This window comes from Camellia sinensis, chromosome 3, assembly GCF_055761805.1.
Source record: "Camellia sinensis isolate YWXY chromosome 3, ASM5576180v1, whole genome shotgun sequence".
Classification (NCBI taxonomy): Eukaryota; Viridiplantae; Streptophyta; class Magnoliopsida; order Ericales; family Theaceae; genus Camellia; species Camellia sinensis.
The window spans coordinates 172,311,134-172,329,455 of NC_138963.1; the positions used below are offsets into that span (position 1 = coordinate 172,311,134).

General features: G+C 36.2%; 1 protein-coding gene and 1 pseudogene across 2 annotated transcripts; both read right to left on the reverse strand.

Annotated features, from left to right (window-relative positions):
• Positions 1–1,756: 1,756 nt before the first annotated feature.
• On the reverse strand, positions 1,757–5,541 carry LOC114309691 (putative serine/threonine-protein kinase At1g54610). The gene is made up of 7 exons (XM_082921455.1): positions 4,886–5,541; positions 3,855–4,139; positions 3,457–3,774; positions 3,125–3,346; positions 2,911–2,996; positions 2,600–2,708; positions 1,757–2,216 (listed from the first exon to the last, which is right to left on the reverse strand). The coding sequence occupies exons 1-7, from the start codon at positions 5,336–5,338 to the stop codon at positions 1,845–1,847; spliced, it is 1,845 nt and encodes a 614-aa protein (XP_082777581.1). The 5' UTR covers positions 5,339–5,541; the 3' UTR covers positions 1,757–1,844.
• Positions 5,542–10,003: 4,462 nt separating this feature from the next.
• Positions 10,004–15,914, reverse strand: LOC114309701 (light-harvesting complex-like protein OHP2, chloroplastic; annotated as a pseudogene). Its single transcript, XR_014364768.1, has 2 exons — positions 15,384–15,914; positions 10,004–10,360 (listed from the first exon to the last, which is right to left on the reverse strand). The product of XR_014364768.1 is annotated as a light-harvesting complex-like protein OHP2, chloroplastic (transcript).
• Positions 15,915–18,322: the final 2,408 nt, after the last annotated feature.

Consider the following 18,322-nt stretch of genomic DNA (forward strand, 5'->3'; position numbering starts at 1 on the left):
CATGTGATCTTTAGCCTCTCAAATCATACATGGGTACTCCAATGACTAAACTCAATCTTAGTGTTGCTAAACAAATTTAAAAATTAGACAGAAGATAAGTGTGAGCATATGCTATTTATGGAGAGGACTCAATCCGGAGAGAAAATAGAACACGGTAGTCAATAAAGAGACGCAGCAATGAAATGAAGAGAGAATTAGGGAATTTAAGTTACAATAAGTCTAGAGTCTGTCTAATTTACCAAAAAATTTACCACTGCTTTGATAACGTAATTAATTGGACTGTTATTTTTTTCTTTAAAAGTCTCCACTTTAAAGTAAGCCGTCATGTGGACAGTTGGTAAATATTTGGATAAATTTGGGAGGTACCCCAATCTTATTGAAATAATTAGCTTTAATTAATTTTCATATAAGAAAGTACCAAATCAATTTTCAACCCTTCATGATGTAATGGCCGTCTCCAACAAAGTGATTCAAATTTGAGTATAATATTTTATAATATGTAAATATACACTACAAAAAAATTTGCTCCTTGGTAGCGTTTCAAAAGCACCGCTAAAATGAAATTGCAACACTTTCATGTGACATTTTACCGTGTGCTTGCTGTCTTATGTTCCACCATCATGTATGTATAGTGACCAAGCGACATTTCAATAGGCCTCTCTGAAACGAATATAGAGATAACATATATAAATGAATTTATTTTTGACTGGCTCAATTATACAACTTGCAAAATGACCAAGCCAGCAAAGATTTGGCAACATTTTTGAAATCCCTAGAGAACAACTGTGTTATTGATTAGACAAGGCAATAATGAAACACTACAAAAAAATTGCTTTTTTGCGACGGTAAAACGCCGTCGCAAATACTCCAAACGCCGTTGCAAATACTCTGCTTTTTTTAGATGGCATTTTCCGCCGTCGCAAAAAGTGACTTTTTGAGACGGCAAGTGTGCCGTCGCAAATAGTTCCGTCTCATAAACCCACTTTTCTTGTAGTGAAAGATGAAACCAAAGCCTAAATGACAAGCTGAAAGGAAAGGGAAAATCCAATGTGATCTTTGAATAAAGAGACATCTTACCTCACCTCATCTTTGTAACAACCTAAAACAGGACTATAAAGGTTGGCCAATGGCCACATAATGGCGTTTTGACAACCAATAAAAGGGGGTGTATTTTTGTTTCTATTTGTTTGGTGTTTTGTCAAAAGCAAGATCCTAATTAATGTAATTGAATTACTCTAGGAACTTAAAATGCCCACACATGTAAATATATTTAGGTTTTCCTTTGTTCCCTGTTGTCCTCAAAGTCTCCCAAGACCTCGAGCTTGCTTTTTTCTATAGAGCAATAATATACAAAATAATTATACAGAAAATTCATATAGAATGAGGTGATAGATTTGTATCCAACCATTATGATTCAAAAATTCAATTTACTTCTCTTTAGAGACATTCTCAGTAATCAATACATTTTGATCAACATATCTCAGACAGATTATGAAATCGATATACAATAGGAAATACACCAACATTTCTATTTCTTCTATCTGTCTTCTAGTTTGCCTTGCAAGAACCAAAAACATGACAGAAGTTTTTAAACTTAAAAAGTAATTTGCCAAATTAATTTCAAGTTCAGTAGCATAGTACACAACAGCAATACATGCATTGCATGGTGACTATGGAACTAGAAATATATAGTATATGTAATATGTAATTATTTACTACTTCTGCATGCTTAAATCAACTAATTTGAAAATAAAAATAAAAATAAAAATTTGTATAGAATAACGATTCAAAACAACTCAAAAAACAAAAAATTCTCTCAGCCATTCATGGTTCATTTGCGTGACCTAATCAACTACTGCATGTAGTTTAAAGAGCTTTCTCTGATCCAGTTTTCGGAATTCTCTAGTGGACACGGACCTCTGGACTTGATTCAATCTGTACATGTTGTCATCATCGTCGTTGTCAAAATTGTACTTGATAGGTCTTGTTTTGGCATTGGGTAAGGGAGGGAGGTTCTTGATGTTCTTGGTAGCATTAGGATGGGCATCAGATCTATTGAACATGTTTTGTTGTTGAGATGATAGTACATATGGGGAGAGTAAACGAGGCGGTGGTGGTGGACTCCCCTCTTGGTTGCTTTGCTTCATGCTTGATGAAGTACTAGTTCCAGTACTACTGCCCTGTTGGAGGTTCAACTCTTCCCTCTTCTTTGGATCCTGAAAATCACATTAATATCCATGCATTATATATTATAGAAGGCACACATACTGTGTTCCGTTCAAGTGGTAAGGGCATGCTTTATCAGACTCAAGGTCAAGAAAAACAAAAGTTTTAGGACACCAAGTTCAGCCTTTGCTTATATATAGTATAGATAGAAGATAGATAAGGGTCATCATTTGATCCAAAGGCCTACCTGGTCACTTCTGGGTGGGCCAGCCTGGCTCGAATGAGGCTTAGGCTGAGCCTATGCCAAGGGTTTGATAGTGAAGCAAGACAATGTTTGTGACTAGGCACAACAAAAGTTGGATAATATTTTTCATTGAAGTTGAGAATTTCATATCAATTTGTATAATTTAAAATTGAATGTGAAAATTAGTACCTCTTTAGAAGAACCAAAATCTCCTTCTGGTTTCTCCATGGCTACAAGATCCTTTTTCGAGCGCTCTCGTTGTGTTTTTGACCGGTGCCTCATTTTCAAATTCTTATGCCTACAACAAAGAAAAAAGTAACTTCTAGTTGTATAATCATAAGGCACTTTAATTTCAGTTCTTCAAGTTTTGTGTGGTTATAAGTTACATGTACGTTCATAAATGCCCAAATTACTAAATTTCATTTCAATTTTGATCATTGAGTCAGCATCTAAACTGATTGCTCATGCAACTAAATTAACAATCTGGACAAGGAACTTACCTTCTAGCTTGTATTGGCTCATCTTCCTCTTTGTAGACTACAGGCAAACCAGAAAGGTCACACGCCAACGGGCTTGTATAAAAAAACTGCAATAAAAATAAAATAAAATAAAATAAATAAAACCCTTTGAGCACAAAACATGGTTTTTTGATCTAAGAAAATATGTTTTAAAAACAACTTGTTCCGAACACATTATTTAGTGATCTGTGCTTACTTCATTTCCAAGAGCAGAGGCTGCAGAGCCGCGTAATGCAGGATCTAGGGAAAGAAGAATGTTCAAAAGACCCGGAGAAGATGGAGGGAAGTCTCTAAATACTTCTCGGAGACTAGGTTTATATTCACGTGGCGGTCTGAATGTCGTAGACACCTTCAATCTTTTCCAATATTCCTCTGAAGGTGTACCACATAGCTTGAATATCCTATGAAGTTGCTCAACCTGAATTCCAAAAAGAAATTGATCACTTCATTTCACATTTTATACAAATTCAAATTATTTCACTAAAATTTAATAAACTTTGGGATCTTTGATTGAAAAGAATTATATACCTCAGTCCTACCAGGCATGATTGGCCTCCCCCCGAACATCTCAGCCATAAGGCATCCAGCACTCCAAAGATCAATTCCAACTCCGTACGCTGTAACACCTAAAAGCAGCTCGGGGGCTCTATACCAAAGTGTCACCACACGGCTTGTCAAATGTCGCTTTCTAGTAGGATCAAAATAATTTGCTAGCCCAAAATCAGCAATTTTTAACATCCCATTTTTATCTATCAACAAATTGGACCCCTTAATGTCACGGTGCAAAATACCCCTATTGTGGCAGTGCTCAAGTCCTGAAAGCAATTGATGCATATAAGACTTGACCTGCATAAATTCGGAATATTGTTACATTTTCTCCCTAAAAAGTGTGAAATTTCTCAGAGTTGAGCGAAGAAATTTTCAACCTGTGGTTCGGTGAGATTCACATCAGGCCGGGAGATGATTCTGGCTAAGTCAGAATGCATGTACTCGAAAACCAGATAGAGACTGTACTGCATTCTTGATGTGGCAAGGCCTTCAAGTTTTACGATATTGGGGTGATCTAGCTTCTGCAAGATCACGATCTCTCGTGCCATGAACTTTACGCTCTCAGGTTCTGTTGTATCGAATTTGACCTTCTTGAGGGCTACAATTTTTCCAGTTTCCTTGTCTCTTGCTTTATACACATTGCTATAGGTCCCCTGCCCTACCTGTTTTTATAAAACATTGTTTTACAAATCCAGATTGCATTAAAGTGGACCAAATATTATTTAGTGAACCAAATATAAATATACAATGGAAAAAATAGGATGCTAGATTGCCTTAAAGTGGAACAATAGAAAATATTGGATGCTAAATTGAATCGGTGATTTTTACTGTTTTTTTTTTTTTCCCACCTCTACTGTAATAAAACTAGGATGTGCCAGGGTCCAATTTATCCCATTATAGGTCCATTTTGTTGATATGAACCATGCAATTCAGTGCCTCCTGAGTAGATCATCTATGGAGAAAAAATCAGGTTAAACAAATATCAGTAGCCACATGTTTGGATCACATTTGTCTTTTAAAAAATAGACGATAATTATAATTCAAAAATAGACCTTCTATGTTATTAAGCCAAATGTGATCTAAACTTATGCCTAATGTTATTCAATCAACTTAATTTTTTTCATGGATCATCAACATTAGAAGAACTACAAATTGAACGGTTCAGATAAACAAAGTGGATCCAAGATGGGCGCTGAATGTTCTAGTCCAAATAGTGGAATGGAGGGAAGCTAATTCTCATATATTTCCCACCAATTTACATTTTCTTGGCCAAGTTCCCATTTTGTATTTCTCCCTAAATTGAAATTCTGGGCTTTTTCTGATATATTTTTTTTTTTTGGAATACAAAGCATTTGTGAAGCAGTATTGAATTTCGATAATTAATAAACATTAAAATTGGAAATCTAACCTTGTCAAGCATGTCATAAGACTCAGCACTTCTAGGTACTATACCAGCCAGAACTTCTTTAGGTATATTATCAATCAGCCATTTTGGCCACCCATCCACCATCTCCTCCTCTCCCCCCAGATTCAATGATCTACTCATCCTCTTAGGAATATTCCCACCACCACCGCTACCGCCGCCACGACCACCACTATCTTTCTTTATTACCTCTCTAGTAATCAACTTTGGCTCTTCTCTACCACCAGTACCACTACCAATACTACCACTATGACCAGCACTGCTGATCCTGGGCATGGGCCGGGCAGCACTGCTCTTCCTAGGCTCGGGCCTAGATCTGCGGGCTTCCACATTATTATTATTATTATACTTACCTTTGGCATACCCATTTTCCATCTTCAACTTCTGCAAATTCCAAGGCGGCGAATTCGACGAGGGCTTGCCTTGTGTACACCCCATGATATCTAAGTAGCTGCACCACCAGCAGCTTGTGATGATGCACTTTTAGTTTTTGGTAAGTGTTGAGTTTGTAAGCAAATATTGGGTGACATAGTGAAGAAGAGATCAACAAGAAGTACGAGGAGGAGAAGAAGACATGTGGAGAAGAGAGAGAGAAGGAGAAAAAGAAAGAGATGAAGAAGAAGATGACAAGGTGGCCGTCCGGGGCCGGCCATTTGGAATAATGTCAATGTCTATACAGAGATGAAATAAGGTTTTTTGTGACCTTTCAAGACAGTCTTGGCTTCCTCCGTTTACAGGCATACAATATACTATATATTATAGAATTTCCAATTTATATATGTATCAACATTGAAATATAATAAATATATCAGCAATATTATATACTTAAAAAATTTATTTAAAAAGATTTAAAAATTTAATTATGTAATTGAGGTTTATTCATAATATGAGTCGTCCAATTCAAAAGTAGAATCCATACCATACATCACTTTTTTGAAAAAAAATGGGTTCAATATTATGATTTAATATCTTTATAAATACATGTATTTGTGTACAAAACTTTGCATGTATAATAAACAACTCCATGAAATCTTGAGTGGGGTTGACGAGGGAAACTAGAAAGACAGGGTGTTCTAAGGAGACTAAATTATAGTTTTTTTTATTTACACATAAATTAATTATAAAATTCTTTCATGCAGATGTGAAATTTTAAAAAGATAGAACTTACCTCATATGAGAAAGTTGTACATGAATGTGTGATTCTTATATTTCTAAACTTTTTTCAAGTTAAAATAATTCAGATAACACACAATCCTTTCATATGAGTATGAAAGAACTAATAAATTTGGAGGCCTAAAGTAAGATATGAACTTAGGGCCTCTTGACATTTAAATATATATATATATATATGTTATTAATTTTTCATAATGTAACTTTTTTTTATTGACGTTTTATTTTTCTCATTTTTTATTATGCAAAATTACTAATTAAATTTTTTTAATTGTAACCGTTAATTATTTATACTTTCAATCAAGTTATAATTAATGTGGCATTTTCATAAATCTAGTGTTAAATTACTAATAATTAAAATTGTCATTTGACCATTATAAAACAAAGATAACGGCGATGAATTTAGAAAATACGGTAAAAAGGAAAAGGGAATAAATTTATCAGTAATACTATAAATTCATACTAATTATCTAAAATTATCATTTTATGATTCAAATTTATTTTAAATATAAATCCTATACTATACAATTTAATCTCCACCATATAATCATTCATCCAAAAAAATCTGAGTGATTTTGTCCGGTTCTAAATTTATAAATCCATGTTAGGGTTACTTAACAATTTTGTTAACCAATTTAAACACCAAACTAATAGGATTATATTGTACCTTAACTGAAAATGTAAAGAATTAATTGTTAGAATTGAAAAATAAGAAATTTAATTAAAATTTAATTTAAAATGCAAAAATACCTAGTATAATCTACTGTTAAAATTGTGTTACCATAGTAGCGAAGAGACAGGAATTCGATGTCTCCAATTTTGCTGTTCACCATTCAAAATCCGCTCTCAATCAATGGTATGATGTACCAAAGCTAAGCTAATTATTTTTAATTGAGAATTTGGATATATATTGTGTGATAGAAAAGAGAGATACCAAGCCGAAATCAAGAAAAATTAAGCCTGTTAATTGGTGGTGATAAGTTGTGGCTTTGGAGCACTTAAAATATACATGGAATATTCTCTCATTATTTATAATTCCATTTTTTGGACATCTTTTGCAAATAGCACTATGTAATTTATTATGTATTTTTGTAGTAAATATTACACAATTTTTAAATAAAATTACGATAATTTACGATTTAGAAATGAAATTACATATTTTATAATAATGTCGTGTATTTTATAGGAATGATACACATTTTTCATCAAAAAAAATACTTCATTTATATGAGCCACAAACTGTTATCCACCCAAAAAAAGCCACAAACTGTTGCACATAATATAGACCCTATAAGAGGCTTATACCAAAGTGCTCCTCACATAAAACAATATAGGTAAGATTAAAAATTATTAAATTTTTAATGGCAAGCAAGCAACAGACATTTTATGTTGGACTCTTGCTAATTTAAACTTAACTTAGATATATAGTTTATGTGAAATTGCATGTATCGAATTCGAATAATCTCGCTTTTAAAACCATGAGCCCCAATCAATTGGGTTAGTCCATTTGCCCGGCCTCTGTATTTTATTAGGAACTCATTGGTTTGAATTTTTATACATCTTTGTATCATATTTTATATGTGCATACACATACTTGTTGAATACACTTAAATATTACCAATATTCAACAAATATGACAAAATATGATATAAAAATATATTAAGTTTACAGATACAGAACTGAAAAATTCAATCACATAAATATAAGTGAAATAATCTAAGTTAAAAAAATTTAAATTCCCGATATATTGATTTGTGATTATGTTTTTTAAATAGTAAATATTAATCTCAATCAAATAATTAATAACAAATCGACACAACGATTTAACGTGAAAAAAATCATAATTAGAGTGCCTCCAATTGTGATTAAAAAAAAAAAATCAGGTGCCAAAGCCACAAAAAGTACACTAAAAAGACAAAAAAGAATTACACATGTGTACCCTCAATTACCTAGCAAATCCACGCCCAAATTGAACTGATCCCGATGTGCCTCTTCACCGTCTTCATCTCGAAATTGTCTTGCCTAACGTTTAATCCACAACGCTAATGTCAAATTTATGACAATAAGCCACTCTGGAATCCACCAAAGTTTCAAACCCCAATTTCTCCAAAATCCACCATTGTGAATAAGATAATAAAGACAAACCCATTAATGATGTTAATATGAAACTCGTTGATACATCGATTACTCTCAAATCATCAAGAAAACACTTATACAAATACCCTCTAATATAGAAAGCCTTGGTTCTGCTCTCTTAGAATTTAGACGGCTTAAATCCTAAAAACAACAAACGGCGCATTTTATAATAAACAGGATCATGAAGACTACTCGAGTGCACACTTCACCGCTAAAGCGGTGTGAGTAATGACGGTGCGAAACATATAGCCTGACCCCTCAAGCGCACACTTCATTAGTTGAACGGTGAAGCATATTTTCCAAAAGTTTAATTTGTAGACAAAGATATTGGATGATCAATTTCACCGCTCGAGCGAGCAAATGACCACTTAAGCTGTCAAACAATTTTGGCTTCAGGGGCACGACCCCTCGATCCCACCTGAGCACTGCCCTGGACTTGCCATGGGGCGCTGCTCCCTGGACCCCTGCCCCTGACCTGCCATGGGGTGTTGTTCCCTAGACCCTTGCGAACTGACCGGGCAGCTCAATTCCCGTTCATAATCAGCGAAGTGGCAAACATGTAATGCTCAAGATCACAAACTCCTCTACATATGTGCAATTCAGATTGGATTCGCATCTAAACACTCACATTCTCACTGAAACAAAAAGGGCAAATAAAATTACAACTGAAAAGAGTTCAGTTAAACGGGATTGCTAATTACAAAAACCTAACATAAATGAAAGTGTATATATTATGATTGGTCTCACTATCTGATATGTACAATCGAAATTATTTTAAATGATTGACTCTATTTCTATGTTCGTATATGATCAATACGACGTTATTGTTATGTTAATTGTGCTATATTTGATCTTTATTATTATAATTGTAATTCAATGTAATATCATTTAAATAAATAATAAAAATAAAAAGCCAACGTGAGCTGTAGTAAGACAATGAAATAAGAATAGAGAAGAATTGGCATGGACTAGGGAGCGATGGAATAAGAACACAGACTAATTTTCCATCTCATTTGTTCTGTTGTTTGGTTGTATAAATTATTCTATTCTATTTATTAAATATTTTTTGAAAAAATTAGCCGGCAAGATTCAAAATCTTTATCACTTTCCAAAAGTAAACTCATGACCGTAACAAATAGAGAGGTTGTTACATGTTTTTGGGACCTAAAACAAGCTTTAGAACAAAGAGAAAAGAGCAAAAGCTCAAAGCCAACTTCCATTTACAATCCAATTCTAATATAGCTTGTGTTCACAAAGAACCAGTAATCTCTTCTCTATCTAGGAAGTAAATAGGATCAAAATACAGCATACACCATACAACTATAGCATACGAATCATGTTGGAAAAAAAAAAATCATCCATGTTTCATACCACCTCACTCCTTTATTTAATGCAAGATTTGGCTCACATTGTGAAAATGGTGGGAAAAATTTATTCATGTAACATCCCCCAAAAACTTCTATTTTTCAATTTTTTTTTTTTACAAGAGGTAAGAAGAGAATAGAGAAAGGAAAAGATGCATCACACAACAGTAAAACTCAAACCCGGACATCAGACCTGCAAGCCTCATCCACCACGACAACCCTTTGTCTCAACAACCCTCCATAAGCTGGGATGGAGTTTTAGAGGTATAGTAGTACTAGTATTTTTGTACAAAAATATACACTACTTAAATCTCTCTCCTCCTGTCCTAATGCATTCCTAGCCATTAGACCAAATCTTGAGATTCACGAGTTCTGACATTTTCATATGATGCAAAACTTGGAAGTGCATTAGAACAAGAAAATAGAGTGATCTAAAGAAAAAAGATCCTTTGACTTGGAAAATGAAAGGCAGAGACATTCTTGGTCCAACTGCATTACAAAAACTTGTGAAATTCAAGCAAATTGCAAGGATACAGGCATTCAAGTGGATTTAAAAAGATGAAATTGAACAATTTAATCCAAAAATAAAAACAGTGGCAGACGTGACATTGTATTTAATTACAGCAATTACATCAAACAGAGAGTATTTGTAGCATTGGAGATCAAACAGGTGAATCATTCCAGGTCTACAATACCAAAATTGGAGAGAAGAATCTTTACTTGATCAACAAAATCGGAGCCTGTTGCATACTCTGTAAGCATCCCAACAGCAAAACCAAACATTGCCCATCTACTCAAAATATATAATAAATAAATCAAATAAATCCCAAACAAAAAACAACAGAGAAGAAAAGACCAGGTCAAGAAATTGCCTTACCCCTACAAATATATAAATTGATTAAGGGAGCAAAATGCAAATTTATAAAGGATCAGAGCAACTGAACTCAAATTTGGGCAAGTCCATTCAAACAAATCAATAAAATTTCAATTTTTATTCGAATAATACCAAGCAATAAAGTATATATAGCACATGATTCGTGACTTTGATTCCTTGAAAGTATTTAAAAAGGAACTTCATGAAAAAGTTGTAGAATCCTTTGTAAAATGATGCCATTGGCAGCTTACTTGAACCCAGAAGTTAGGTCAGTAGCAATACAAGAAAATGCATCGTTGTGGCTTATGATTCTTTCACGGTCAAATTTAAAAAGTTCAACATCCTAAGAAAGAACTTTGGTTCAAATAAATTAGAATCCGCGAGCATCAAAATAACGAGCCAGGAGGGAAACAAAGCAAAAATGTAAACAGAGAGAGAGAGAGAGAGACATGTTAAAAAACTAGCTCCACGAAAGCATTAAAGTAAAACAACTACAGAAATGTGACACCAAAACCCATGTACCTCACTAGGAAGTCAAGGTTCAAGTCTTGCCACAAGCAAGACTCCCTATCCCATGGGCTATGTACGCCAATGTATCCAAAAAGAAAAAGAAATGTGATACCACCGTCAAATTACTCCACACCCTCGGGTTCATTTTACTACTATGAAAACATAAATTTTCGGGAGCCCAATAGTTTCATCACATGGGTCACTTCACACTGAACAGCCTAAGAAACGTTAATTTAATTTTTGATTATTGTTCATGATGAATTAAATCATAGTTTCTTGTTTACTTTTTGAAGTGAATGAATTTAGTTCTTGAAGTTAATGGATTTTCTTTGGTGGCAAAACATAGCTGACTTCCATTATATCATTTCAACCGATGTAGCCAGTTGGGCGAAAGCAAACTGACTTCTCTTATACTGAAAATGGTTTTATTCATTTCGTTAGAAACAGAGTACAGATAATTTGACTGTGATATATACATATATTAATAAATAAATAAAATAGACATACAAAAACAAGAAAGATGTTAAAATTGATGTATAAAAAGAAATAAAGAATTGTATTATTGATTGATTTTTTTGATACATTTATGTCTATTACAAATGGTTTCTTATATAGATGTAGGTGTAGTGGATGGTGTGTAGTGGATGGTGATAGTGGTGTAGTGGGTTAGGTTTAGTGGAGTAGGTGAGGTGGTAGTGGTGTAGTGGGTTAGGTTTAGTGGAGTAGGTGAGGTGGTAGTGGTGGTAGGTGATGGTAAATTCTAACAGCCCCCCGCAAACTCAAGGAGGATAGAAACTAACCAACTTGAGTTTGAAGAGAGGAACAAAACAAGAAAATACATAAAAAAAAAAAAAAAAAAGGATAGGAGACACTGTATGGTCGTGTCAGACCGTTGGTGAAGACACTGTATGGTGGTGTCATAACGTTGTAGAGGACACTGTATGGTGGTGTCAAAACTTTGTAGATGACACTGTATGGGGGTGTCATAACGTGGTAGAGGACACTGTATGGTGGTGTCAGACCGATGTAGAAGACAGTTTATGGGGTCATGTCGGACCGTTGTAGAAGACAGTTTATGGGGTCATGGCGGACCGTTGTAGCAGACAATGTTGTGACAGTTGTTGTGACAGTTTACGGAGTCTTGCTGGACCCTTGTAAAAACTAACCGAAATCAATGTCGGGACAGTTTACAGAGTCTTGTCGGACCCATGAAGGAGCTAACCGGAATCAATGTCGGGACAGTTTACTGAGTCTTGTCGGACCCTTGTAGAAACTAACCGGAATCTATGTCGGGACAGTTTACAGAGTCTTGTCGGACCCTTGTAGAAACTAACCGGAATCTATGTCGGGACAGTTTACAGAGTCTTGTCGGACCCTTGTAGAAACTAACCGGAATCTATGTCGGGACAGTTTACAGAGTCTTGTCGGACCCTTAAAAAGTCGCACCCTCAAAAGGTGTGCCCAATTTATCAAAAGGCGTGCCATCAAAAGGCGTGCCCAATCCATAAAAAGTTGTGCCGGACATGATGGCGAGGCACGTGGGCGCCTTGGCTTGCGTGCCCGTTTGTCGGCTGGTGGTAAGAGGCGCGCGATGCGCGTGGCTGCCTCGGCTATAAGACAGAGGCTGAGGCTGAGGCAAAAAACCTGCGAGAGATATTCTGAGAGAGATTTCTGAGAGAGATTCTGTAACACTCTGTTTTCTGAGAGAGAATTCTGAAAGAGATACTGTGTAACACTCTGGTGCCTAGAAAATGGCTTCATCGTCTTCCCGCGGGCTGCTCACCCTCTTTCCCGACCTCAACGAGTCAACGAGAGAGAGAACTGGTGCGGTGGCACTGGAAACTCAACCAAGCGCCCCGGAGTTTGCTCCGTTGAACTTTCCGATGCGGTCGGTGGAGCAAAGAATGGCAGTGCAGTCAGATGTGGAGGCCAATCAGTATACTTTGAAGGCATGTGTGGAAAGCATGACGGCGGTCACAAATTTGTCGAACCGGCTGCAGAGTAGGACAAATGAGGTGCAGCATTTAAACGCCCAACTGGCTCTGCTCCAACGCATGTATAAGGATGCGCGAGCAGAGATAAGTGTGCTGAAAGCAGAAAATAAGGAACTGAAGCGGAAGGCCACCGTGATGTTCCGATTTGGAGGGCCGCCATATGCTGCAGTGGAAGAGTATGGGGGAGTGAACGTGCTCGGCGGCGTGGAAAACACGGAGGCAGCACCGTCAAGGGCCGCCCAAGACGGAGGCAAGAAGAAGAGACCGGCGGAATAGGCGAAGAAGTGAGGTCGGTTGGCGGCCGTCTGCAGAAAAGAAAACAACTCTTTTGGTGTGGTGGTTTGGTTTGTTGTGATGGTTTGTTTTTTTTTTTTGTTTTTTTTTTTTTTGTGTAAAATGGTGATCGGGAGTGATCCCTGAGATGAATAAAATATGGGTTGTTGTGCAAATTTGAAATTTTGGCAAGAGCACCAATGAAACGTGATAATAAAAAAGAAAGTGATAATAAAACATAAAGTTTAGGCGGTGGATGTTTTTTTTTTTTTTTTTTTTTTTTTTTTGGGGGAGGAATAATAAGAAAAATAAAAATAATAAGAATAAAAATGTATTAATGGAGAAAGCAGGCTGGTGGGTGGAATGTTGCGGTGGTGTTTAAGAATAAAAATAAAAGAAACATAAAATAATGGAGGGGTGTGCAAACCAGAGGAGGTGTCGGTTGCTTTTCAAAAAAAAATGGAGTAAAATAAATATAAAACAAAGGAAAAGAAAGAAAGAGGATAGGTGGGAGAGTGGGTCACATGGGAGAGAGAATCTGTTTGAGAGAGTGGGTGATAGCAACCATCACAAACAAGTGCTTTTTTTTTTTTTTTTTAATAAAATCTGATAAGTTGCAAAAGCACAACTCTAAATAAACAAGGCCTTCAAATTACGCTTCCAACTCCATCTCAACTTGATTCACAGGTCTTGCACGCTCAAACCTGGAGGAAGGGATTGCTTCAACTTGTCAGCCTTCTCTGAGTCAAACACACAGAGTGTGTAGAGGTACTTGGAGTAACGAACCTTGAACTTCGCAACTTCTTTGCTCCTTTTGATTTTCACAGAACGTGCATCCTTCCTTCTGGCAGTGAGAAGGAAGTCCTTGATCTCATGGATTTGCTTGGGCATTTCGATTTTGAGGGCTGCTCTCTTCGTTGAAGATGAAGCAAGCAGAATCCAAAACCTTAGGTCTTCACGCAGTCGGGTTTGCGAACGAAGGCAGATCGGAACATGTCTTGCCATGGTAGAGAAGCTGAGGTTGATTTGGGTCTGAATATGGCGCAAGTGGCGAAGCCGGACTTGGCGAAGAGGACGGAGGTGAGCTGAATGAGCCAGCTCGACTCGCCGGTGAAGCCGTGGACGACGGCGATTATTCCGATGATTCAGTTATGGGATTTGTGGCAGCGGATGGAAGGTATGAGTAGAGGTCCGGCGGGCGGCCAAAACGAGACTGCCGCCCGCCAGTGAAGCAGAATGACTAAGTTGTTAACCTTGCTCTGATACCATGTTAAAATTGATGTATAAAAAGAAATAGAGAATTGTATTATTGATTGATTTTTTTGATACATTTATGTCTATTACAAATGGTTTCTTATATAGATGTAGGTGTAGTGGATGGTGTGTAGTGGATGGTGATAGTGGTGTAGTGGGTTAGGTTTAGTGGAGTAGGTGAGGTGGTAGTGGTGTAGTGGGTTAGGTTTAGTGGAGTAGGTGAGGTGGTAGTGGTGGTAGGTGATGGTAAATTCTAACAAAAGACATTTACAACCACAGAATTGCAAGTACTGAAATGATCCTCACACTTCCATAAGAATTTCAGAACATTTTAGAAATCTGAATTTGAAAGGTGGTGTTAGATTAATTTGAGTAGGGATTCTAGTAAAAGTTCACACCAGTACTAGCTTTTCATTCTTTAGTGTCAATTGCATTATACAATAATTCAGATAGGTATATATCATTGCAACCTAAATTCAAGTTAGTGAGGATGCCTTCATGAACTAAGTTGATGGAATCCATTACAAAACCCATTTTCACTTGAACTTGGAATGAGTTTGAAGCCAAAAACTTGCCAAGAATCTGCAAATGCCATCACTTTGGCCTCTGGTGTAAACACAGAGCCACCATTCAGATCAATAACAAAATTTTGAATTTCAGATATTTCACCACCATGTTGCCCAATTCAACTGGTTGCTTAATTACATTGAATTTTGATTGACAACATTATCAATCAACATTAAAATTGAATTCTCCTTTTCCTACTTATTTCCTGAGTTCTCTCAACAACCAAACAGAGGGAAAAAGGGCATCATCTAAACTGTTCAAATTTTCATAATTGAACTTTAATTTCAAAAACCCATTTACAAAATCCTCAACAAAATATACAAATTAGTGTATGATTTTACCTTCCATTGGAGATTTCATTCTTGGCAATGAAACCAAAGAAGGGGCCTTGATCAGCTTCATCAAGCTTCTTCTGCTTAAAGTACTCCTGAAGCTCTTTGGCCTTTTGCCTCTGAAACTCCATTGTAATCACTCTTATCCACCACCACTGCCACCGGCTTCGGAGGCGCTGCCGGCGAGGAGGGTGGTGCGGGCTTTGGAGTAGTAGGAGGAGAAGGAGCAACGGGTCTTCTGAGAGGGCCTTCGGTTTGAGAGCTTCTAATAATGGTGACAAATGTGGGCTTTGTTGCAGAGAATCTGAAGGTGGAAGATGATGATGGTGAATGAGATGAACAAGTACATGCTGATGATGATGAAGTTGAGAATTTGATGAATCCGATTGAAGACGATGCCACTGACATCTTTTTCTCCTCACTCTAGTTTTGCAACCTTTTTTCTTTAATTTATTTTTTATATTTTATATTTTATTTTTATTTTTATTTTGTAGGTTTGGGTTTTGTTTGGATTTTTTGGGTTGGAGAGAGAGAGAGAGAGAGAGAGAGAGAGAGAGAGAGAGAGATTTGGATGATCAGAACCTGGCCTAGAGAGCTGGAAGTGTTTCTGTGGATATGGTGTGGCCAAGTTTCCGTTGAGTTTTTGGTGTAGTAGGTTTAGGGCGGTAAATCTTGCCCGCAAGCCCGAGGCCCCGAAGTCCACCTGCGGTCTGAGTGGACTCAATTCGATTAGGTTTAGTCAAGTTTGAGTTCAAGCTTATCTTGAAATTTTGACCTTGAGGCTAAGTTAGGTGTTCTGGAGCTCAATCCGGCTCACTTAACTCGGCTGATCAACTCGTTTTAGGCTACTCGAGGCTTAATGCCATTTTTAATAGAGAAAAAAATTATAAATAAATTGTCTAGTCAAGTCCGCCAGCCCACCTGAGCCCCGAATATTTCTTGGGCCTAGACTTAATTTTCTGGTCCGTGGGCTAAGCTGGCCTGGTCTAAATTTTGGCAAGAGCTCGCGCGACCCGACACAGACCAACCCGAGTCGAGTGTCCCCTCTTCTCTTAACCGTTCTCCTATATCACTATGGGTGTACTTCCTTCTTACGACATTTGAAGTATGGTGGCGGTGGCGGTGGCGGTGGCGGTGAAGGAGTTAGGTAGCGGCGATGGAAACGATGTCGATAGGGGCAGCGAGCTTTCAAGTAAATCTTACTTGATTTGCTACAGATCTTACTTTCAAATCACATCTTTGAAAAGATTGGTGATTGTTTCTAAATCGTAGCTAATCTTTTTGGCAGTTTTTTTTTTTTTTCCTTTTGTTGTATGATTTGTTTGGCCCTTTGGAGTAGGGGTGCAACTCGGGCGGGCTCAACCCGAGCAACCCAAGCCCAGCCCGAGTTTTTTTAGGGCTTGGGCAACTATATCTTGTAATCTGGACGGGCTTGGGCAGATTTTTGATGCCCGAATTGCAATTCGGGCCGGGCTTGGGCAGAACCAATGGCCAACCCGAGCAACCCGAACCCGAATTCAATTTAATATATTATATAAATTATATAATATATAATATATAATATATATATAATTTAATAAATTATGTAATATATATAAATTAAGTAAAAGAGTTAGTCTTAATTTTTATTTTTATTTTTTTTTTTGGTTAGTCTTCTATTAAGTAAAAGAGTTAGTCTTAATTTTTATTTTTTATTTTTTTTTGGTTAGTTTTCTACCATTAGATTAGCATCTTTTATGTCTACCCTTAGATCTACCTACAAGTTTCTGAACTCGGGCAATTCGGGCAATTCGGGCAACCCGAGTTCAAAATACAGAGCTTGGGCCAGGCTTGGGCAACAATGTTCGGGTTCATGGTCGGGCTTGGGCGGGCTTGGGCAGTGCCAAATACAATTCGGGTCGGGCTTGGGCAGACCCCCAACCCGACCGAACCCGCCCGAGTTGCACCCCTACTTTGGAGTCTTGTTCTATATGGTCATTTTAATATAAATATTTTCCATGTTCTAAAAAAATTTTTGTTTAATTTTAATTTTAATTTTTTTAAACTTTTACTAGATTGTTTTCTATTTTAAATTTTTGAATTAAAATAAATTATTTAAAAATTAATAAATAATCATTTATAGTTTCTTGTCACTGATCATCAACTCTCAATTTGCATTTATGAAAGAGATATGGTTATTGGATTTGTTTGTTGTTTGGAATGATCTAAATAAGTGTACTTTTTGATTTTTTACGAAAAAACGTGAAAAATGGATTGAGTTTGAAGTGATGTGGTAGAAAGATGATGGGCTTGTTTGGTTTGTTTTTGGGAGAGTTGTTTTTGAAAAAAAATTTAGGAACAAGTTTAGAAATTTTTTTAGTTTGTTTGGTTGTATATTTTGGAAGAGTTGTTTTTTTGGGAGTTTGGAATAATTTGATATTTTGGAAGAATTTGAGTAGATGTGTGTGAGAGAAAAAGTGATTGAGAATGAGAGATGACAGAGAAAAATTGATTGATTGATGTGTAAGAGAGAGAAAATGATTTTGAAAATTTTTTGAGAAAAACTCAAACCAAACAATTTTTTAGAAATTTTTTTCCAAAACTCATCTCTCAAATGCAAATCAAACATACCCGATGTGATTTAAATGAGATACCCGATGTTATTTAAATGAAATGATATAACTTAAATAGGATAGTGATTTTTTAATTTTTTGACTTTTTTATATTATGTCAACCTAGGCCCTTATAAATTAAAGTACAGATAATTAGAAGTTGAAATCAAAATTCTCTCTTAACTTTTACGTATAAATTATATTAAATAATTTAACATGAATTTGTTAAATTTAAAAAAATAATAATAATAATAATATAAACATAGAATAATTACACTGAACGACCCATTAATTGAGGCAAGTGACCTTCAATAATAGGGTAAATTTGCGGTGGACATAGGTTAAGCATTCTCTCAT

Excerpts from the sequence above, each read along its gene's own strand:
- LOC114309691 (XM_082921455.1), bottom strand. The coding sequence starts at position 5,338 with ATGGGGTGTACACAAGGCAAGCCCTCGTCGAATTCGCCGCCTTGGAAT. Across the intron at positions 3,775-3,854 it reads TGAATCTCACCGAACCACAG|GTCAAGTCTTATATGCATCA; the intron begins GTTGAAAATTTC and ends GAATTTATGCAG. Across the intron at positions 3,347-3,456 it reads TCATGCCTGGTAGGACTGAG|GTTGAGCAACTTCATAGGAT; the intron begins GTATATAATTCT and ends TTTGGAATTCAG.